The sequence below is a fragment of the Panulirus ornatus genome, chromosome 55 (assembly GCF_036320965.1).
Source record: "Panulirus ornatus isolate Po-2019 chromosome 55, ASM3632096v1, whole genome shotgun sequence".
NCBI classification, from domain to species: Eukaryota; Metazoa; Arthropoda; class Malacostraca; order Decapoda; family Palinuridae; genus Panulirus; species Panulirus ornatus.
In genome coordinates, this window is record NC_092278.1 from 35696865 (window position 1) to 35721174 (window position 24310).

At 36.5% G+C, this 24310-nt stretch overlaps 1 protein-coding gene across 6 annotated transcripts in view; it reads right to left on the reverse strand.

Annotated features, from left to right (window-relative positions):
• The window catches only part of LOC139765689 (glycoprotein-N-acetylgalactosamine 3-beta-galactosyltransferase 1-like), a 47031-nt gene that overhangs the window by 16516 nt on the left and 6205 nt on the right, over window positions 1-24310 (reverse strand). For 3 of the 6 annotated variants that reach the window (XM_071693445.1, XM_071693446.1, XM_071693447.1), the window contains exons 2-7: window positions 19298-19362; window positions 13730-13856; window positions 9504-9613; window positions 8491-8643; window positions 5255-5393; window positions 4906-5018 (exon numbers count right to left, since the gene is read on the reverse strand). In XM_071693445.1, coding sequence (XP_071549546.1) covers window positions 4906-5018; window positions 5255-5393; window positions 8491-8643; window positions 9504-9613; window positions 13730-13848 — 634 coding nt within the window. In that variant the 5' untranslated portion in view covers window positions 13849-13856; window positions 19298-19362. Of the gene's footprint in view, window positions 1-4905; window positions 5019-5254; window positions 5394-8490; window positions 8644-9503; window positions 9614-13729; window positions 13857-16867; window positions 19157-19297; window positions 19363-24310 lie in introns of those variants that run through there. The other 3 variants (XM_071693444.1, XM_071693448.1, XM_071693449.1) reach the window with 3 other exon arrangements.

Consider the following 24310-nt stretch of genomic DNA (forward strand, 5'->3'; position numbering starts at 1 on the left):
GGCCAAAATGACATTTCTTACCCAGTCCCCAAATCTCTATCAGTATCATGTAAGATCCCTCTTAAAATCTTTTTGACTCATCCCAGAGAGTGAATTATTCTTTCAATATATATGCTCCACATATTTTCCATCCCAACTTGGTGCTTCAACATTTGCTCTATTGGTCATTACCTTCCTAATATCATACCTTCCCTTTAAAGGCTTATCAGAAGACTATGATGCTAAAACATGCTTTGGTAACATGTTCTCCCAGGACTCAAGACATTATAGAGGTAAGTGTTTACTGAGCTTATGAAACAAAACAAAAAACACATATTTCTCGGTTACCATACCACAGCAAAACTTTACGCTCAATCTTTCCATATTGTAAGTGCAGCAATATTAACTTCTAAACATTTTTTGCATATAGTACTACAACAAAATTTAAAAATACAGAACAGAACAATCTCTACTGCATTAGGCTAAATAAAACTGTAAGCTATGAACCACATCAAATATATGATTTGTTCTAACCTATAAGAATTGTTACTGCATAGCATAATACAGAAGGCTACATTTTCCATAACAAGGAAGTGAAAAAAAGAAACCATAACAATGCCTCCTAGACATTCTTAATTTCACTTGTCCATGCGACCTGGATATATTCCCATGTAACAATTACATTACTATAGTAAATGTAACAATGAGCAAACATTCATTCTAGTTACACATTAACCTACAAATTTTGCATTCTGTCCACTTCCTAGTTTGATATCCACAACCAAAAGATAGCATCTCTGGTGTCTGCAGAGAATTAAACATCTTAGTATATCATACCAAAATTTCACTAGAGGGTGGGGGCATATCCCCTCCCCCCCTTTCACACAACCTTAGCAATGCATTTTTTTGTATAAATTTTTTTGAAACAGCAGAAAACTGACCATTCATTAAAAATTTCAGACACATCAGCCAACTCAATCACATTTCTTTAAAACTACACTTCCACGTTCATAATCATTTTCAGTTCTCATTCATACCGATTTCACCAATCTCTAACTCATTCTTGTCTACTACCCTGTTAATCAAAATAACATTCAAAATATTGTACTAAAACATTAGTAACTCCCATTTCATTTTTGCATCCGGCTCTACATTTCTGCTTGCAACTACACCTCTATGACCATAATTTCAGAGAATTTACAGGTATGCTGAAAAGTCTGACATCAGAATTCCTGAAACTTCAGAAATCTGGCAATTTTTTGTCAAGATCAGCTTTCCCTCTGATTGAGAAAAAGAGCAGGAATGGTTGCATTATTTTCATTATTCCTACTCAGCTTACAAGTCACTGTAACTATGCATATTCCTAGTATGAGAAAAATACCACAAGAAATGTATACTAATGAAGTGGTGTGACACCCTGTGCCAATTTTACTCAATGCAAAGTTGAATATCTTTTAATACACTTTCTCAAATAAACTAAGAAATCCTGAATAATCAAAATCTGGCAATGTCTAGGCTTCAGGCATTCCAGATTTTTGATGTCATACTTGTTCTGAGTATACCATAATAATATAAGCCCTATAATCATAATAAAAAGAAGCATGGTCTAATGTGAGCATACAAAAAAGTATATAGGGGGCAAAATGAGATTTTCATGCTGACTGCAATACATGTACAAAGCAAACTAAAAGGATAACAAAAGAAAGATCAACCATACAAAATGTGAACTGAAGTAATTACAGAAAGTATTCCAGCTCTAAACACAGTAAATACAGTCATGTATAAAGCATTCAAAACCAAAAGAGAATAATTCAAAGATATACACATAAAAGGGATATAAGAAAGCTTAAAAGACTGAACCAACAGTACTAAAGTCTGAATACTTAAATTCTATGTTACAGAATGGGAAAATGAGGAACAGACTACAGTTGAATAATCTGAATATCTCTTTAATACCTACTCGTATTATCCTGCCTTCACAAAGTAGCATCAGGAACAGATGACTGAGCCTTCAAAGAAAAATCCTCACTTGGGTCCTCCTCCTATTCCTACTTTTAGAGAGAAAAAGTATAGGTGGAGAAGAATTTCAATCTCCCACTCCTGTCCCTCTTAACTGCCTTCTACAACACTCAAAAGATAGGAGAAAAGTGTTCTTTCTCCCCTTTCCCTATAAACACAAAAATATAAATGATGGATCAAAAGATGAAAGAGAAGAATTGAAAAGAACAATAGAATTACGTGGACCTTCAACCTGTTACAAGTAACCTATATGCTAACACAGGACAATAACATGTCCAGTCTCCACACACATAAAATCCAATGATTTCCTTTTAAAATATGATTTTCATGTGACATATCTTATTTGTGGACCAAATACTGTACTCACTTGGTAGGGATATTTTGTGTCTGGCAGCATGGTACAGTCTTTGAAGTCAGCAGAACATGATTTACATGCAGAACATGATATCCCCCACCATAAATGAGTAATAGGATTTGTTTCCCAAACAAAACATGATGCATGAAACCTTATTTTCACTACTAATTATCAGATTTTTTCTGTAGAGCCATTAAGAAATTTTCATCACATACGAAATGGGACTCTTCACACACCCTTAAGTAACTCAAAGAAGTGTATCTGATCATTATAACATTAAGAAAGTAACTATAACTTATGGTATGAAAATGAAAGAAGTAAAATCCTGTATAGTAAAAGATGATACTTCTAAACTATATGGTTTGAACTTTCATTTTCCATGATAAACTGGAATGAGACTGATCAATTAATAGCAAACAGAAACTCAAATGATGTTTTATATACAGGGCATATCAAAGATTTTTAACAACGTGAATCTGCAGTGTATCTAATACACAGAAAACTTGAAGAAAACTAATGATAGAGATTAGACAAAATAATGTACAGGTAGGAGTTGGTAGACAACCAATGACCAGGGAAGTATATTACCAGTACTACCTGTTTGGGTATCAGGAGGGTTAGTGACACTGGCATAGTGAACCAGCACTTTAGTGGTTGTCAAGTTGCACTCTTCTGACCCAGGTAGCTGCATTTTCTTTCTGCTCCATTAACATGAGTACTACTGGCATTCTGTCTACAAACATACAATCTCTCCTTGTCATTTGTCATACATGACAACACTTAACTCACACAGCTTATTCTTCATAACTTGAGATTTTCCTGCAGTGAGCACTATGCCCTCGCCCTGCCCTTTGGCAAAATGGTAGGAGCAGTAGACAGAAGTAGTAGGAGGGACATTTAGGCAGGAGCATTAGGAAGAAACGTTAGGCAGAGATAGTAGGAAGGAGCATTGAATAGATGTAGTCATTAGGAACATTAGGCAGGAGCCTCTGCAAACATTGCACTAGAGTTGTCCTCTGCCAGTTGCCTGTTAAGTGTAAGGAATTAAAGGCTAAGAAGCAGCACTGGAGTTCTTTAGTTATGGAGACTCTGTTGTTATGGCCACCCCTTTGAGAGAGTTCCAACTGGAATGGGCATCAGAGATAGATAGAGAGATAGATAGCCATAATAATGTGGTATGATTGATGTCAGGGTTTCAGTTCGAAATACAATAAGTACTGACTTAAAAGCCACCCTAAGCTCAGTTAGAATATCATGAAATGAAAATAAATGTAGATAAGGTGGAAAAGCTTTAAAATACCTGAAGAAATAGTAACATGGTCTGACGATTTAATTTCCCTTGGAAGAATGGCAGCAATGATGAACAAAGTACAGCTGCAGATCAAAACATATTGTCCATATCACCACAGAAATCCATCATCACTCTCTTCACCCCTGACATACATGAATCCAACCTGCGACATCCCATACCATTACCCTAAATGGCCAACCAATCCCACTCAACAAAAACTCCAACCATACTAGTTATCTCAAACTAAATACACTAAATTCATTCATCACACCTCAAACACCAACATAAAGGCCATACACAATACTGACCCTTGCCAGCTTTGGTTAAGACAAATATTTCTTGGTATCTGCAGCAAATAACTCTTATCTGCTAAACCACAAACTATGCCTCACCTGCGAGCCTGGTCATCCACCTCGTCAAAAGTAAATCTAACAAATATACAAATAACATAAAACAGAGCATTCAGATTAATTACTGGCTGTCTAGCAACCACAAACATTTGACAACTGCATAACAAAATAAAAATACTTCCAATACGATCTCACTTCAATATGTCCAACACTCAGTTCTCTGTAACAACAAACAACACCTTCAAACCACCAACCCAAATCAAAAATCAATTCCCCCTGCTTCAAACTTAACACTCCTCCAAACAAATATGCACAACAAAATGACCCAAGAAGCACTGATCAATAGCCCTCTAAACCAATTCTTCAACTGAATTCCATCAGACATGTACCTATCAATGACAACACTTCCCAAGTGTGTGCAAGTTATTTTACTTCTTTTTGTCTATGTTCTAGACACCAACCATCTCCCCAACATTACAACCAATGATTCAACATCTCAAAAGAACCCTTAAGGCCATAATGACATTTCTAACCTGAAGTCACTGAAAACTTACCGGTCAATTGTCCTGTGCTCACTTTACAGAGACATAAACACATCACATTTCTTAACCTGTGGTCCTGCTCAGTGAACATGGCTAGCTTCCTGAGCATTACTCACACGAGGGGAATATGGGATAAGAAAGTAAGTACACATACATACATAAGCATATGTATATTTTTTCTGAAGATCACACTGGCACAGTTATGTCAAATGTGTCCATCTGAATCTAAAGAGGAAAGCAGTTTGGCAGCTCATATGCACATAACAAAAGGTACCAAACTAAAAAGTTATTTTAAGCTATTTTTTGCAATTCAAAGGAAAAATAAAAGTGTAATCAACAAAGAAAAAAGAAAACTCTATCAGACTATACCTCCACTCATATATCCTTGCTTGACATATTTCTTGAAGCGACATCCAAACCATATTGGTTGGTTGGCATCATAGGGACTCAGCATATAGCGGAGATTTTCCACAATAACATATCTAAAAAAAACATGAAATTATTCAACACTTGCTGGAAGGAAAATTTCTTTAAAACATCAATTTATATGAACTAATATCAAAGACCCTGTCAAAACTTTCCGTACTTGTAGCTAGGAGAAAATTATAAGGTTACCTCACACACCCATTGGATGATTCAAATCTTTTATTTCAAACCTGATGTATATTCTGACACAAAGATAAGACAACATAAGACTAAATCTATAAAAAATACTAACGTGTCATCATCAGCTTTCAAGAACCAGTCAGCATCATTGTAGTGGTTATTATACACGTACATGAATGCAGCCTTTGTTTTTTCCCAAAGATGGTCACGACCTTCATTAACTTCAACTGCCACAGCTCCAAGAGTCTTGTCTGTTTTTTGTAAAAGAAAGATACATTAGCATCTACAATATGACACCTTATTATCATCTTTAGATGAGGAAAAATGTTAGGTTTGTAAGGGAAAAGGCAGAGATATAAAGGTACCTTCAAGTGGACTGGAACAAAGGGAGTGAGATCTGGCTTGCAGAAAGATAAAGACAGTTATGCGAGAAAATTTGTGGCACTATTATTCTGTGAACAGTTTCTAACATCAACTGATGTTCTCTTTGGAAATGGTGGCAAACATCAACTAATGCTTTAACCTTTCCCACCTTTGTTTAAATAACCAGATGACTTATTCACCATCAGATCAAAAAAAGTTTCATCTAACTCTAGAAAGGTGTTGAAGAAATTCTGCTCGCTTTAGCATTTCTAAAACTACCAATATAAATACCTGTAGGTCATACATACATGATGACCCATGGTCAATGCACATATGGTTGGATGGCCAAGGTCGTGAGGAGAAACACTAATGATATACAAGCTTGTGAGGAAAGTGAAAGATAACATGATAAATGCAAAGAAATGAGAACCAGTGACTGTTTTAGTGGGATTATGTAAGAGACAGGGAGGCCTGCATGAGAGTCAATGTTTCTAATTTCCTCTTTATGTAATCCCAAGGTGATGCAGGACTTTGGTAATGGTAAGAGATGGCAGGTAAAGAGCTAGGATATTTCCATAGAAAAATACCTTCAATATCTTCTCCATTAAGGCTAGTCTGGTCCTGTATTCACACATATATTCATGTAATTCACCACTAACACTGTGCCTATGCATAGAAGTACATGGGAAGACACGCTTAAAAGAGATAAATATCAATGTCTTCCTTTATCATAAAACTGTCAAACATTTCACTCACATCCCCTTCGTCCATCCACTTAGCAACAGATCAAGCCAATGCAAAGGTAAAAATATTTCTTTCTTTGCATTTTCTGTTGTTTATGAACCATAATACATCACTTCATAAATAAGAAAAAAATTGGTGTTATTTGTATTTTGTAATACAGTAACCAGATCACTTTAAGGGTAAATGAAGGAAAAGTGGTTGGAAAATATGTTGTAAGACAATGAATTAAAGATATAGCAGATGAAAATAGTAGAATGACTTGGGAATGGATGCAAAAGATGCATTTTGAGTAGAGAGGTGGTGTGACACTTCTCATCTCACTTTAGGACACAAAGTGAAAAAGTAAGAAGCATATTTACATGTATAAAAGTTATTGTTTCACTGTAACACATGAAGCATGGGTTGATGATGTGTGGGAGTGATACATAGATAGGTAGACAGACAAAGTATGACAACAGTATCAGGGATAGAAATGCCATTTTTTGAAACTGTAAGAAACTTATGGAGCCACAATGATACAGTTCATTATCTTAAGAGGCAAACTGATTTTTGAAAACAGTAGAGTGGCTGGCTATGATCATGTATAACCTAAAGAACAGCACAAAGATAAATAATGAACAGTTAACCCTCTTCTTTCATCAAACCCACCAATAATTCCCACAATGTGAAGAGAGGAATCTTTTGAGATGGTATCAGTACGAACATCGGATATGATTATAGGTCACATAGGTTTTTCAAAGACCATTGTGCTCTATATGATGGATGGATATACAAAATTCCAAGAAAAGAAAAATAATTTGAAGGAGTTTATGCATTTGACATGTCTAATTTTGTAAATACAAGCTCTTCAGCTTTTCCCTACTGCATGTAAAGTTATTTCCAGTTTTCTTGACAAATACTCTACTATAAATGAGGACGAATCAAACTCTCCTTCCTACCCTATCAACAGTGGAGGTCCTTTCCCTTAATAAATTATCGATTCTCACCCAATAATGTAATTCACTTAAACACTGATTATCATTTACATCTGTACTCCTTCGCTTCTTTTAAACATTAACCCTGCCTGCTTCCATACTGTATCTTTTGCCCTTCTTCAATCTACACATATTTAATGCTTCCACACCATAATTCTTTCTCTTTCCCTTGCTAAAACCCTTCTACACTTTGTTATATCTTTCAAACATTATTTTGTTTCACCCTATAACTCTTATCATCATACTTTATTCATTTATCTTCTAACTTTTTTGCTACCTTCATATTAAAGAAATAGCTGTCAACCTTAAAAAGAAGGGGATTCTGTTCAAGTCATGGACATATATTTTTCAATGCAAACATCTATTCTCACAGCAGCTACATAAGCTGTTCGAGTGGATGATCAATTCCTGTAGTGAGTATAGCATACACATCTTGAAGAGAACCTCCTACATCTTCCTTCTTAAAGAAACCAAGTTCAGTCAAATTAAATCTACCTTCTAAACTTATTATCTCTCTTTTAATACTGAATTTCTTACTCTACTACAAAGCTGCCTTTCTCTCTTTTACCAGTATAACGTTGGTTTCTGCTACTAGGAGCTCACTACGTACATGTCCTCCTCTCTGGATAAGTCATGAATTGCCTAACAGTTCACCATGTCCTAGAGACACTGTGAACTGAGATCACAAAAGGTGATCGATTCAATATCTGTTTTTTCTTTCCATGTCTAGATGCTGAAATAGTGCATGAGTAAGGCATGTAAATTTAGACAGAGAGAAGTGGAAAATCCTTTGCCCTGGCCACTCCTTGATATGAGTTCCCGGAAGTAACAGACATCAGAGATATAGATAGATAGATAGATAAGAACCCTTTATCTCCTTACGTATTTGCCTGGTCTCCAGTCTGTATTCTTGAAACAGAGAAGTCTATCATTTTATCTTTACCTGAATGATTAACACTTTTCACATTTTCCCATGCTGCATACCACTGACATGGACTGTTGTACGTTTTTTTTATAATAAATAAAATTCTTTACATCAAACTATTTTCAGATGATTGGGCATTTTCTGATCAGAAAGTGTCCCTCCTGAAGCCAAAAAACTAATTTCTTTGGATAAATTTTGTTTCTAAATCCATTTCAGTTATGACAGGGTGTCCCCTAGTTGAGTTTGTTTTACAAGGTTTAATCATAACAAAAATTATGAAATTGAAAACACTGATAATAATGCAATTAAGAAAAGAAAGACTAGCTAAGAAGTATTGCGTACCTTCTTCACTACTAATAAAAACTAGTTTGTTGCAACGTCGTGCCCATGTAGCTTTTACATGCCGAGCTTTTTTTTCATGATTTTTGGGGTTGGTCATCACCCAGCACAGCACACGGACTTTCTCTTTAAGATGTTCTGCCTCCACACCCTCTCCTAAAAAATATGCAAAAGAAATTGTAAAGTATTTGCTTACAGCTTGAGGAAAAAATATCTATAATTCAATGAAAAGGAGAAACATAAAAAATCTTAATCAATCATAATTCTTTCTTATGGGTTTTAAGTTTTCACAATCAAATGATAATTGCACATAATCCTTGGAACCTACACTGCTCTAGAACCCTGATACAAAATGATTTTCAGCTGCAGCTTCCTTCCAAAGAGGATCAATTTGGAAATGTTTGATGTTTGTTCATATGTGGGTGACTTTAACATACTTTCTTGATGAAGATCCTCCTTCCAAGAGACTTTGAGAAAAGATGAAGACAAGTGGAAGTACTGCTTAAAAAGTTATCTCTGAACCTATGAAAAGCATAGTTTTGTAGCTAGACTCCTCACTTGCACTCATCTCATCCATCTGCTCTGCACTATCAACAGATCTTTGAAAATTCAACATCAAAATGACTAAGCAAGTCATGAACTGATGTGCCCTTCTCTAACATCTTTAAAATTCATACTTTTTGGTGAACTATAAGTGAAATATGCATTCTTTACCTATCACTAACACTTTTACACTCATTAGGACCAACATTTGTGATATATTTTCTCTAAATCCACACTAACATTTTTGTAAAATAACCATATTCCTTTTTCTCAATGTCTTACTGCTTTACCTTACTCCTACAGTTCTTTTCCTACTTCCTCACATTCATTTTCCTTCCTGTGCTGCAATATATTTACTGCAATCCTTTCAATAAATTTTTTCAACTTCAGAAAGCCATGCGGCACTTGTTTCGCTTAAGTCTCTGACATATGAAGGAATGGAATAAGGTGCAACGAACACATAGTATACATACCTGCATGGTGAGCTTCATGACTGGAATGCATGGCCACATTACCCAATGGTCCAGCAGCATTCTCCAGTTCATCATGACTGTGCGCATGACTCTCTATGCTATGAGGAGGACTAAAAATGCATTTTATTAATAAAAATTCTATTCAACTGTTATATCTAAAACAAATACAATATGAACCATCATCTATTTTGATGCATATCAATGTAGACAATTCAACAAAACAAAATCGAATCAAAATTTTCAATCTCATCTACCATCTGTCTGACTTAAAGCCACACCAGGCAATTTTATTCTTAAAATTCCTATTATCAATGTTCAAAATACCCATGGATTTAAATTGCAAGAAATGTGTCTGAGAAGTACACAGGTAAAAGTGAGGTCCTGAATGAATGTATTTTACTACAGTGTGTAATATAAAACTGAGGTTGACACCTGATGCATGAAAAAATCTAGAAATATCTTGCTCTGGACAATAGGTTGGGCATTTTAAGTTAATTCACACTGGACAAATAATAATGATAATGGCAAATAATAATGTCACAAGAATAACAAGTTACATCAAAACAACTGGAATTAGTTGATTACCAAGGTTAAACACAATTCTTTTGAGCTTAGTTGCTCTCTGCATAATATCCAACCAACATAGTTGCTCTGAAGTTTTAGCAAAGTATTTCATCCCATCAAAATTTCACAGGCAAACTTCTATGGTTTGGATGGACAAGGAGCCTTAGTCATCAAGAAGAAGACAGCATGTTAATGAGGCACAGCTTTAAGCAAGTGATAACTGTTTTTTTTCTCTCTCTCTCTGTGAAGGAAAGAAAATGGAGAAGCTCACATTGGCCTGTACAGTTCACCTGGCTGTATAGTGAATATTACAAAAAAAAAAAAAGAAAAAAAAAAAGAAAAAAAAATACATAAGTGGCAACAGAAAAGCCTATGTATTTTGTTATACTGCATAATCTATTTAGTGAAGCTAAAATTTTAGCCAATTCTGACTTCAAAAGAAATTCTAATTGTTTCAGATTTAAGAAAATTCTTATTTATAATAACAATGGCCATCCATGATGGTGGTTGGGGTAATCGATCAAGTTCTGAAGAGGGACCATGTAACGACTACCCTACCATGCATGATACTAATTGGCCAGGTAGTCTGAAAGGACATGAATTTTATGTAGTACTTTGACTAAATGGGCTTAATTTGGATAACTGTCAAAAAATGTACCTTTAACAGAAAATCCTGTTACATACATTATAAAAATCACAATTATGCAGCTACAGTAGGCTGAATCATGGCATGAGAAGTGGTTAAGACAAATCAGGTCCATGGGACTTGGAAGTAGATGGGGTTAGAGAGAAGATACAAGCAAATGAGGCTAATTTTGTCTGCTCCTGGTCATACATCACTAACTTGGATATAGTGAACAAGTATGAAAATAGATTACAAAATGGTAGTCTGAATAATAGGTTATTTCTTAGTTTAAATCTGTGAAACGAGACTCCAAATACATAACCTCTTATTTCCTCCTGTCTTAATGCTCCCAAAGAAGCAACTTGAGAAGTGGCAGTATTTTCAAGAATACAATTATGCTGCTATGTAACGAATCACCTTGCACAAAAGTTCAACTGATGCTAGATACTGGAATTTGTCAGTTTTGAGAATCTGAGTCATTCTTAATAAAGTTTCTTTCTAGATACTAAATACTTAACCTCACTTACAACTTTCAGTTTTTCACCATGCACACTGATCTTACAATATGATTTCTCTTTCCTCTCAAATACTTACATTCACTTTCAACATCCTTCTCCACCATTCATAATCGAAATGGCTCACTGTTTCATCCACTCTTCCTTTGACTTAGCATACAAACAGCATCATCTGTATATAACTGCAGCAAAATTCAATATTTTTCTCTATGGTTATGTTTCACACATTAAACACTTCACCTAGTTCTCATCTCAAGTAATGCCCCTCCCACAAAAACATGAATTAACCATGATGACATCACATATTTGTTTCAAACTAATCACTCATACCAGCAATTACTCTCACACATGCACAAAGTTTATTTTCAACTCTTAATGTTATTATGAAGTCTTCCATACAAACCACAGAGTCAAAACTTCCCCAAATGCCTTCCTGTGCATTATGCCATAGGAATTTTCTAATCCAAAACACTAAACAAAATATTCTTTTTTTCTTTTACCTTACGTAAAACAGAACATTTGACTACTTTTCCTACTGTGTCATAGCAGCTCTTCTGGAGGAAATAGAAGTCAGTCTACAATCTTTCAATAACCTTCACTAAACCTGGATCAACCTTAATATCTAAACAGCTAATTCAATGCACTTCTTAAAAATGAAACTCTTCATATTACATGCCACTGGAAATGATTCATTTGTGTTTATCTGTTTACATTCCTATAAAAAGGTACACTCTTTTACTCTATACTAGTCTCACAACTTTGTGCAAACTCACTCTTCGACAAAAATGAGTTACCCACGTAAAAACAGGAACACGGAAAAAACACCATCTATAAAAGGTTTCAAAAAAGCAAAAAGCTGATGACAGCATTTTTTGTATTCTCCTATTTTCATAAGATGGTATCATGCTAAATTTGAAAGACTGTCTTTGCCAGAAGCAGTAGCATGACATGTTACATTCACTCAAATGATCTTGCCTGGCTCTAGGATAAGAATGAATCTCATATACTTTGGAGGCAAAAATTTACCCCTGTGCCATGGCATCATTAAACATGCAAGAACTTTCATTATAAAAGAAAAACTATTAAAGTATAAGGCATCTTAAGAAAAAAATATATAACATATGATATTCTGCTACTGAGAAATCCATCAACAGTAAAACCCTAAAGGAAATTTGATCCAGGTAAGGTATTAGTATGTGCATAGCCAACAGCACATTCCTAAGCAGTGTAATAACAATGTATCAGAAGAGAAGCACATCTACTTTTTTTCTTCTTTTTCAAAGGTACTAGTCACACATAAAAGTCCCCATTAAAGCCAGGCCTTGAATGGAAGAGCTAAAAATGAGAAAACTGAATTCCTAAGGTGATGGAGGGCATGCTTTTAAAAAAGGGGCAGTTTGCATTTGTCTAAGGAAGACTCCAAAATAAAAGTTGCACATCTTTACAGAATAGGAACAGCATTTACAGTGTGAGCTGCAGTTCATAAAGAAATCAGTGAACTATATTCTCAAGAACAGTTCTCAACTGGCAAATCCTTTAATAAATAAAAAAAAATAATAAATGATAAATAAAAAACACATTAATTGGGAAGAGAACCAGTGCTGTATGAACAAAGTATGCAAGTTCCTGATTAACTGTGAGCACTAATGTCACAAGGATACATAAAGCAGTCAAGCAAAAACTGTAGAAAGGTCTGTGGGGCCTGAATGTAGCTGGGGGTTATGGTTTTGGTGCATCACAAATGATGGCTAGAGAGTGGATGTAAACAAATGAAGCTATTTCTTTGTCTATTCCAGGTGCTACCTTGCAAATGAGGAACTGTTGAACAAGTATGAAGAAAAAATTTATTTCATAACCTTTATCTCAAAATACACCCTCCCACAAGGCACCATTAGTCTTGTGGCCTTTAATGATCTACTTACCCACAGCTCATAAAAGTTTGTTACAGGAAACTTACTCTTTATTTAGTTAAATTACAACTTCTTGGTTTCTTTTTTAACAGTTTTCTCTGTACAGAACTGCCATGAGAGATAGCACATACTAAAAAGATTAAGCAACCATAGGAAATGTATCCAATTACCAAGGCATGGAAAGATTTAATTCTACATATGAAATTGGTCACCCTTATGTTATCTACATTCTACATTATTCCCTATCACTTATGGTGATATAGAATCTGACAATTCTCAGAAGGAACACCCTACACCACAGCAAATATACCTGCCTGGTTTCCATGCAAATCCAATATTTTTTATTACTTTCAAAGAAAAAACTTTACGATTGGGTTTTGAAGTGAAAATACATCCCAACCACCAAATCTAATGTACTAGAAATGCAAACTAGTTTTGGGAAACAAAACACAAAGCTTGTGAAGCATAATAAATCCTGTAGCATAATTATGAATATAGCATAAACACTACAAAAACATATCCAATATTCATATTCAATTCCATGTCGAGACAAGTGCCAAAAACCCTGTGATTTGCTTCCCTCATAAACCATCACCTGTTAGTGCCTTTTACCTAATGCCCTCTATGTAGCGAGGGTGCATAGTTACAGTGCTGTTTAAGAGATAGAAGGAGAAGAAACCGCAGAACATTCCTGTTCCCAAGGTTAGAATGAAGCTGCGGCTTATGCCCATTGTGATTCCTGTAAACAGAATGGGTGCACATTAGATAACTGCAATATTCACAATCTTACTCACACTGAAGAATAGGATTACACACTAAAAACAGCAATTATCATTAGAAAAGCATGATAAAGTTTCTGCCTCATGTTAAAGAATGTGATGCAGCCATAGAAGAAAAACTAATCTGTATAGTCAAAAATCTGTTGAGCATTTAGGCTGAAAAGCAAGTACACTGAATGTTCATGTCACATTAAAATGATGCACCCACATTCTTGTCAACATTTTATAATAAAGCCAACATATAATTCTAATAAGATGACCACTTTTATCATCATTGGTATATGCAAGTTCTCTGAGGGCAATATTTTCCTTCAGACTACAAATTATTTTTGTGGCAACAAGACATCTTAAACGGAGCACCTATGATAAGATTTTGGTATAAGGAAGGGATACAGCAGAGTGCTCATTGCTTATCCTGCTTCTTTCACAATAATAATGTCCTTTCATGCCATATGCGATGCACAGTTGTTTATCTTGGATTAATCTGGGAAGGGTTTCAATTCATATACCCAGTTTTCTATTAAAGTACCTACCCATAGGTATGTACAGTGTCCACAAAAATCCTTGTCTAACCCCTATTATTTTTTCAAAGGTGATGTCACACTTACATTTTAGTACTTCGTCATCTTTCCTTTGGCCTTGATTACTGTATGTCGATGTCAGACATGGAAATGGCAAAATTCCCAAAGTATTCTTGGTATATGTTTTGGGTCCATAAAGTCTCAATCTTCTGAATGAGGGAAGGCACTGAAGAGCAAGTTGATTTTCATCTGGTCAAACAGTTCTCTGTTGGGTTTAGGTCTAAGGAGTTCCCAGGCCACTCCAGCAGTTGAATATCTTTCCCTGATAACCAATTCATCACATTCCTAGCTTTAAAGCAGAGGGCACTATCCTGCATAATGTGATAACACTAAAGAATCTCATAAAAAGAAAGCAGATGGTCCTCTAGCAGCTTAATATACCACTTTCTATTCACTGTAACGCTTTCAGGTAAAAAGTAAAACTCCTTTCCTACCTTTTGTACTACTAAAGTAACCCCAGATCATCATACTCTCTGGGTGTTTCACCATGAAACATGAGTCATACTGGTTGGCACCTTACAGCCTCCTCACCCTCCCTGGCTTCAGCTACACAAACTTGAGGAACTTGCATTGAAAAACCTTACTCCACTGTTGCTCACTCCAGTTATCTTTACTGCACATGTAAGTTGGCATTTCATTTCCTTTGTAGGCAGGGGCTTTGGCAGCTGAAATGCAAGAGGGAATTTGATGGTCCTTTGGCAATGCTGAATGGTTCTCTCCAAGAAGTTTCATAAAAGTTTTGGATGGCTCTTCCTCATTCAGCGGCTGAAATGCAGGGCTGCTTCAAGAAATCTTGTTTTAGGATGCTATCTGTAGATCCAAAAGTTTTACTTAGATGACACTGTCAGGGAGGCCATGACTGCCACCTGATTGTGCATTCTGAGCATCCAGCACCTAGAAATCTCACATGTACCAATATTTTCTTTCTCCCAGGCAAGAATTTGGGGTTTCTCCTCCTCAAGGAGGTAAGAGCCAAACATTCTGATGTGTAGGTAGAAGAAATACAGGATCCAGAAGCAAAATTCCCAAAATGAGGTAGCAGCCAAGAGAAGTAATGAAAGAACATTCTTCCTTAACAATAACCTGAGGCATCCTAAGTTTGGTTTTTGGTGCTCAAAGTGTTAGAAACACCAATCTCAGTGACCATATTGATGATGATTTCACCCTCAAGAGTGTCATATTCTTGTACCTAAAATAACTTTAGCCAAGCATTGCCTCTGAAAATACATGGGGGTGGACAAAGTTTCTTAAAGAAACTATATACTGTAATGAGATTTTGTCTGAAGCAGGAATAGCTGTGTAATGCTGATATCTTGGTCATTTCACAAAACTGTATTGTGGTTTTCTACATTTATATAGAAGCGTCTATCTTAAGTTCACCCAGAACTGTTTTGGTCACTGCCTGAGATGTCTTTTGAATGTTTCAGTGTACACACTATTGATATATTTGACCTAATAATGCAAGACAGTGTCGTCTCTCCATCTATCTTGATAAGATCTCAAACATATTTGTTTGGTACCTTTCTGATATATTCACAGGAACACTAAAAGGTTTCATTACTTTGTATCTGCTAAATTGTGAAGTTCTCAACTTCTGTATAATTTCTCTCATTCCTTCCACTTGCTACCATGCATGAAATGCCATACATAATTTTCTTCTTTCTAGACTGTATATACATATCCAGTGATCTGGATAATCAAGACTTTAGTATACTTATAAAGGAAGGCATGGTGAATCATATTTTTCTCACTTTATAAATGTTCTCTATCACTTTATATGGCAAAAGTATACCAGTTGTTGCTCTTCTTCAAGACCATGGCAACCAACAGCCACAAAACTGAGACCCATCACTGAATGAAAATATATCTATGCATGCTTGTCTCTAATACAGCAGTGTAAACAAAGCATCAAATGCCTTTATAACATGGATATAAGGCTTTAATAGACTTAAATATTACCACTTAAAACTTATCTAACTTTTGCTTGTCACTTCTGTTAGAGCACTTTCCAATTCATCCATCTCTGGTACTGTAATAGAACAGTAAACCCTTGATATGAAATCTGACAAACAAGATAGCTGAAGAGAGAAACAACAAAACAATATTTCAGCATTACAAAATCTATAATGGAACCTTAGAAATCTTACAGATTATAATAAACTTTATCCATAATACCTGAACACCTGGGTTGATCTGAATACAGTAAATATATTCAAACTGTTCCTGTAAGTATCCAAACATATCTTCACCTGAAACAGTTTATCATGCTCCAGTTTATTAACTGGAGTTCACCATTTATGGAGGCTATTTTGCTGTGGCCACTCCCATGGGGAGTTCCTGGAGGGAACAGGCATCAGAGATATGGATAGACAGATACAAAGCATACTTACTGTATGTCCTGACCCTCATACATAGCATTTGACTAAAACAATGGGGAAATATCAATCACAATACAAGCAAGGCTCTTCAACTATTTCTGAAGTACACCACTGTTTACTTATCTCATCACTGTGAGAAAATGTGAGTTATAAGGTTCCAACTTAGCAATAAATTTAACTTTTCAAATTCCAGTATACTATATAAGCAAAAACAATGAACAAGAAATGCTTAAAATCATCATAATCTACAACTGAAACCTTTGTAATTATCTAAAAATTAATTAACAACTGTTTAGTTTAAACATTCAACACATGTCCATGAGAAGCCTTATCTTATCAGGGAAGTACAGCAGTTATCTTTACCTGCACTCACAAAAGCCCTCTCACAAGCATCAACAAAAGTATTCAGAATATTCTGCAATTTCTTTTATAACTAATAAACATTTTGGGAACAGAGGCTTTCATTTGCACTAACTACGTAAACCTTTAAAGAATTTTCAGATGATTTCCTCTTTTTCAATTGCAGTAAAATGTACACAAATGTACAAAGTACATTATTGATATGGAGACCATGAACATGAACAAGATCAGCATCTATCCATTATTGTTATCAATATTATTATTACATAGCCCCAGGACCCTTTCTCACTTCCCCAGCAGTTCCTGCTGCTTCAAAACTGCAATATAATCAGTAGCAGGGAAAGGATGGACTCCTGTGGAATGATAATTTCTTCAACAGGACTGTGCTAAAATGACACAACTCAGCTGGAGATGACTTAAACAAGGCAACTCTGTCAACCCTAGTTTCATATACTGATGCCTTACTCCATTCTTCACTCAATCTCCCTTGATATCTCTGCTTACATGCCACACTTCCAAGCTAACTTCCAGCACTTATTTCAGATGTATATAATTACCTCTTTCCTTTAAACTACCACAATCTTTCACTGTCATCTTCACAGAGAAATGATCAAACATTCAACCCATTGCCTCCCTCAGCAGTTCACACTCAACAACCTCTCCTACGAGCCCCTGACAGTTAGTGCACAATTCATTACTGCCCATCAAGTCCTAACCCCACTCCTATATATACTTATGTATGCTGCTTATTTTCATAAAACAATATACGTATACCTTATCTTCATTCCTGTTTCAGCACACAAATTGACAAGCTATTCTCATCTTTCTTTTCACTAAGGATCCCTTGCCTCCAGTTATACACCTCGTTGCCACATCACCCAACTTTACATTCACATATCCATGCATCAAAACTGCCCTTTGTAAATCTGACAATTTGAAACAAAATACAGGTCTCCTTTACTATATAAGGGGAGAGGCATTTCTAGAAAATGCTGGTTAAAGCAAAATCATTCAAAACAAAGATAGATTTTCACAGTAAAATATGGGTTACATTCTACACCCATACCCCAACCCAGCCAGCCAATGCTGGACAAATATAAAAATACAACTAAATAAGTACACATCTAAGGCATACAAAACTAATGAGAAAGTACATATCTCAGTAATGATCACTTTCATGACCAATGGCATCATCCAATCTAAACAAGCTTACTGTATGCAAATTCAAGGGTGAAAATTCTTTACAAAATATTTCATATGAATGAACTATCGTCTGTTCTTGAAAGGTTGAGCACAATTATACCCACCATGCATTTCATATTCTAGGTATCACAACAAACCATTAAGAAACCACATTTGAAGATATACAGGATTCCTTCCAACCTGTAAACTTTGCTCCAAATTTCAATCAAAATCAGTATGTCTCTTCCTGGATCAACAGGTCGATGATCATGGAGCAATGTTATAAAGTTGTGGGTGACTAGTTGTAAGATGGTGCTGCTCTAGGGTAGCTTCTTGCTACTGGACTAATTAGAGATACAAACAGATACTGTTGCTTATGGCAATGCACCTAGCACCTTCTTGTTACCTAAATAATTTAAACCTCTTGTTTCTTCTTCACTAAATTCCATTATCTCCACTCCCAACATCACCAACTGGTGGGAAGGGCAAGGGCAGAGAGGAAACTAAGTTCACACCAGAATCTATGTACTTCTGTTGCAGTAAGTGTATATTTAGGTTATATCTAACCAGGCCTTACATTATTCAGACTGTTGTTACAAAACAAACAGATGCAATACAAGATGAAAGAATGCAACTTATCCTTTTCTAACTACTTTAACACCAACTTAGTCATTTCTCATAATTCCTTCCATAGTTTACCTATAACCATCTGGTAAATATGCACACCCAAGGAATGATTTACAATGAATTTACAAAACATGCCTAAGTGTGATATAAATATCTTACAAAGATTTGATGTATTCTATATCTACCTAAGGCTAAAAAAAAATCAAAACTTTAAAAACCTTGAGGATTTCTGGGAATAACTTAAAATTATCACCTTAAAGAAGAACTTCATACCTTTTAGAGATTCAGTAGGTGTCTTTCTTCAATAAAGGCAGCAACGGAGAGCTGGCTTCTGTTACCTGTAAAAATGTATAATTTCAACACCTAAGATATTAATCCAGCTGTCATAACCCAAATACAACAGTAACTTGTCAGTTCATTTTCTGAAAAAAGAAAATATAAGACTAGTCCTACAAATCTATAATCAGTTACCCTATCCCATTTCTAAAAGGATACTGGTGTTAACCAAGACTCCTTTTCCATGGTTTCCTGAAGCCCAGGGCTGCACTATACTCAGCAGCAGGGACAGCATAGATTCCTTTGAGTTGATAAGAACTCTAATAAGACAATACCCTTTTCTATCAACAAACCATGACACCTTACAAAAGGTGACTTTATGCTTGTGGTGTAACCTCAAGCAGGTGGAGTTCAGCAACACCGATGGTCCTGCTCTGGAATATAAACAAATGTTGAAAACTACATTCCAAACTCTAATGAGGGAAACACCACATACATATTCTATTTAGCATTTCTTCTTTATTTCTGAGATAGCCTTGAATCTAAACACATTTCAAAGTACTCCAATTAAACAGTCATACACATTTCATACAAACACATCGCAATAAGAACAGTAAATACTGTGTGTTACATGGACACCAAGGATCTGCTGACTTATGAAAAAATTCAACTGTGTCTTAGATGCTTACCTGCACTTACCTTACCAAGTGTAAAATCATAAAATCTTTTTCACGCAGGACACAGCGACAAAGTAGGAGGTTGGCAAATTAAAAAGCGAGGTGAGTGGTGGGATGAAGAAGTAAGATTAGTAGTGAAAGAGAAGAGAAAGGCATTTGGACGATTTTTGCAGGAAAATAATGCAAACGACTGGGAGATGTATGAAAGAAAGAGGCAGGAGGTCAATAGAAAGGTGCAAGAGGCAAAAAAAGAGGGCAAATGAGAGTTGGGGTGAGAGAGTATCATTAAATTTTAGGGAGAATAAAAAAGATGTTTTGGAAGGAAGTAAATAAAGTGCGTAAGACAAGGGAACAAATGGGAACTTCAGTGGAGGGGGCTAATGGGGATGTGATAACAAGTAGTGGTGATGTGAGAAGGAGATGGAGTGAGTATTTTGAAGGTCTGTTGAATGTGTTTGATGACAGAGTGGCAGATATAGGGTGTTTTGGAAGGAAGTAAATAAAGTGCGTAAGACAAGGGAACAAATGGGAACTTCAGTGAAGGGGGCTAATGGAGAGGTGATAACAAGTAGTGGTGAAGTGAGAGGGAAATGGAGTGAGTATTTTGAAGGTGTGTTGAATGTGTTTGATGATAGAGTGGCAGATATAGGGTGTTTTGGTCAAGGTGGTGTGCAAAGTGAGAGAGTTAGGGAGAATGATTTGATAAACAGAGAAGAGGTAGTAAAATCTTTGTGGAAGATGAAAGCCGGCAAGGCAGCGGGGTTTGGATGGTATTGCAGTGACTTTATTAAAAAGGAGGGTGACTGTATTGTTGACTGGTTGGTAAGGTTATTTAATGTATGTATGATTCATGGTAAGGAGCCTGAGGATTGGAGGAATGCTTGCATAGTGCCCTTGTACAAAGGCAAAGGGGATAAAAGTGAGTGCTCAAATACAGAGGTATAGTTTGTTGAGTATTCCTGGGAAATTATATGGGACGGTATATACATACATGTCCACACACGCAAATATACATACCTATACATCTCAGCATATACATATATATATCGACCCCTGGTATACCACATCGTTCCAATTCACTCTATTCCTTGCACGCCTTTCACCCTCCAGCATGTTCAAGCCCCGATCACTCAAAATCTTTTTCACTTCATCCTTCCACCTCCAATTTGGTCTCCCACTTCTCGTTCCATCCACCTCTGACACATATATCCTCTCCGTCAATCTTTCCTCACTCATTCTCTCCATGTGACCAAACCATTTCAAAACACCCTCTTCTGCTCTCTCAGCCACACTCTTTTTATTACCACGCATCTCTCTTACCCTTTCATTACTTACTCGATCAAACCACTTCACACCACATATTGTCCTCAAACATCTCATTTCCAGTACATCCACCCTCCTCCACAAAACTCTATCTATAGTCCCCGCCTCACAACCGTATAACATTGTTGGAACCACTATTCCTTCAAACATACCCATTTTTCCTTTCCAAGATAATGTTCTCGACTTCCGCACACTTTTCAACGCTCCCAGAACTTTTGCCCCCTCCCCATTCTATGACTCACTTCCGCTTCCATGGTTCCATCCACTGCCAAATCCACTCCCAGATATCTAAAACACTTTACTTCCTCCAGTTTTTCTCCATTCAAACTTACCTCCCAATTGACTTGTTCCTCAACCCTACTGTACCTAATAACATTGCTCTTATTCACATTTCATATCAGCTTTTTTTCTTTCACACACTTTACCAAACTCAGTCACCAGTTTCTCACCCGAATCTGCCACCAGCGCTGCATCATCAGCGAATAACAACTGACTCACTTCCTAAGCTCTCTTATCCACAACAGGCCTGCATACTTGCCCCTCTTTCCAAATTGCATTCACCTCCCTAACAACCCCATCCATAAACAAATTAAACAACCATGGAGACATCACGCATCGCTGCCGCAAACTAACATTCACTGAGAACCAATCACTTTCCTCTCTTCCTACACGTACGTACACATGCCTTATATCCTCAATAAAAACTTTTCACTGCTTCTAACAACTAGCCTCCCACACCATATATTCTTAATAACTTCCACAAAGCATCTTTATCAACTCCATCATATGCCTTCTCCAGATTCATAAATGCTACACACAACTCCATTTGCTTTTCTAAGTATTTCACACATACATTCTTCAAAGCAAACACCTGATCCACACATCCTCTACCACTGCTGAAACCACACTGCTCTTCCCCAATCTGATGCTCTGTATATGCCTTCACCCTCTCAATCAATAACCTCCCATATAATTTCCCAGCAATACTCAACAAACTTATGCCTCTGTATTTGAGCACTCACTTTTATCCTCTTTGCCTTTGTACAATGGCACCATGGAAGCATTCCGCCAATCCTCAGGCATCTCACCATGAGTCCTACATACATCAAATAATCTTACCAACCAGTCAATAATACAGTCACCCCCTTTTTTTAATCAATTCCACTGCAATACCATCCAAACCTGCTGCCTTGCCAGCTTTCATCTTCTGCAAAGCTTTTACTGCCTCTTCTCTGTTTACCAAATCATTCTCCCTACCCCTCTCACTTTGCACACCACCTCGACCAAAACATCCTATATCTGCCACTCTATCATCAAACACATTTAACAAACCTTCAAAATACTCACTCCATCTCCTCACACCACCACTACTTGTCATCACCTCTCCATTAGCCCCCTTCACTGATGTTCTCATTTGTTCCCATGTCTTACACACTTTATTTACCATCCTTCCAAAACATCTTTTTGTTCAATAAAATCCAATATCTAATTTGGAGGAGTAAAAATCCTGATAAATACAGTATCTTCAGCTAGGATTATGATGTATACATCATGAGTGATGTGGTAATTGCTACATTACTAGAGTTTCCTTTATACTGAAAAGTAAAAGTTCATTACAGTATATGAATATGTATATGTAAGGGGTGTTCTCCCAATCACAAGATTTCTTGGTTCTGAACTATGAAAAACTGTCTACGAGAGGCAGATTCCTAACAGCACTTGTTCACTATGGAATCAAACACCACCTTCAAACCCCTCCCCCATACACACATGCACACACACAAAAAAATTATATCCATGTGTAGCTAATGTGGCAAATGATGTTTAAGGTGCAGTGAACCAAAAGGTGCCTTCCAGCCTACAATGCATACTGTTCACTACTGAGTGGAATGTGCCTTTGGTTATCCTCACAACTCAAAATATGTTTTTTGCAATAGGAAGGGAGAAAAGGTAAGGCATGGAAAAATAACAATATGCTCACAGGGATATTTCTTCAATGATAAAGCAGTTTTTATTGCTTGAGACCAGACAATGCTTGTCCCTTAGTAAAACTCTAAAAGCATTAAAGAGCATACTCACATGGATGAAAGACCTTAATGAAAAACTTGAGGCCCATTCTTAATGACTTCATCCATATAGACAAACTGGACTCCACTCTTAACTCATCCTTTTTCTGAAGGTGGTATACTCAATGCCACATACAATAGGTCATCCAAAGCAATGGAAGTCTAACAGAGATGTCTTTTTAATTTCACAAAAATTTTTCTTTTTCTTCTTTTAAACTATTCGCCATTTCCCGCGTTAGCGAGGTAGCATTAAGAACAGAGGACTGGGCCTTTGAGGGAATACCCTCACCTGGCCCAATTCTCTGTTCCTTCTTTTGGAAAATTAAAAAAAAACGAGAGGGGAGGATTTCCAGCCCCCCGCTCCCTCCCCTTTTAGTCACCTTCTACGACACGCAGGGAATACGTGGGAAGTATTCTTAATCCCCTATCCCCAGGGATAAAAAATTTATTAATATTTATTTTTGCTTTGTCGCTGTCTCCCGCATTAGCGAGGTAGCGCAAGGAAACAGACGAAAGAATGGCCCAACCCACCCACATACACATATATATACATACACGTCCACACACGCAAATATACATACCTATACATCTCAACGTATACATATATATATATATATATATATATATATATATATACACACACACACAGACATATACATATATACACATGTACATAATTCATACTGTCTGCCTTTATCTATTCCCATCGCCACCCTGCCACACATGAAATAACAACCCCCTTCCCCCTCATGTGTGCGAGGTAGTGCTAGGAAGACAACAAAGGCCACATTTGTTCACACTCAGTCTCTAGCTGTCATGTAATAATGCACCGAAACCACAGCTCCCTTTCCACATCCAGGCCCCACAGAAATTTCCATGGTTTACCCCAGACACTTCACATGCCCTGGTTCAATCCATTGACAGCACGTCAACCCCGGTATACC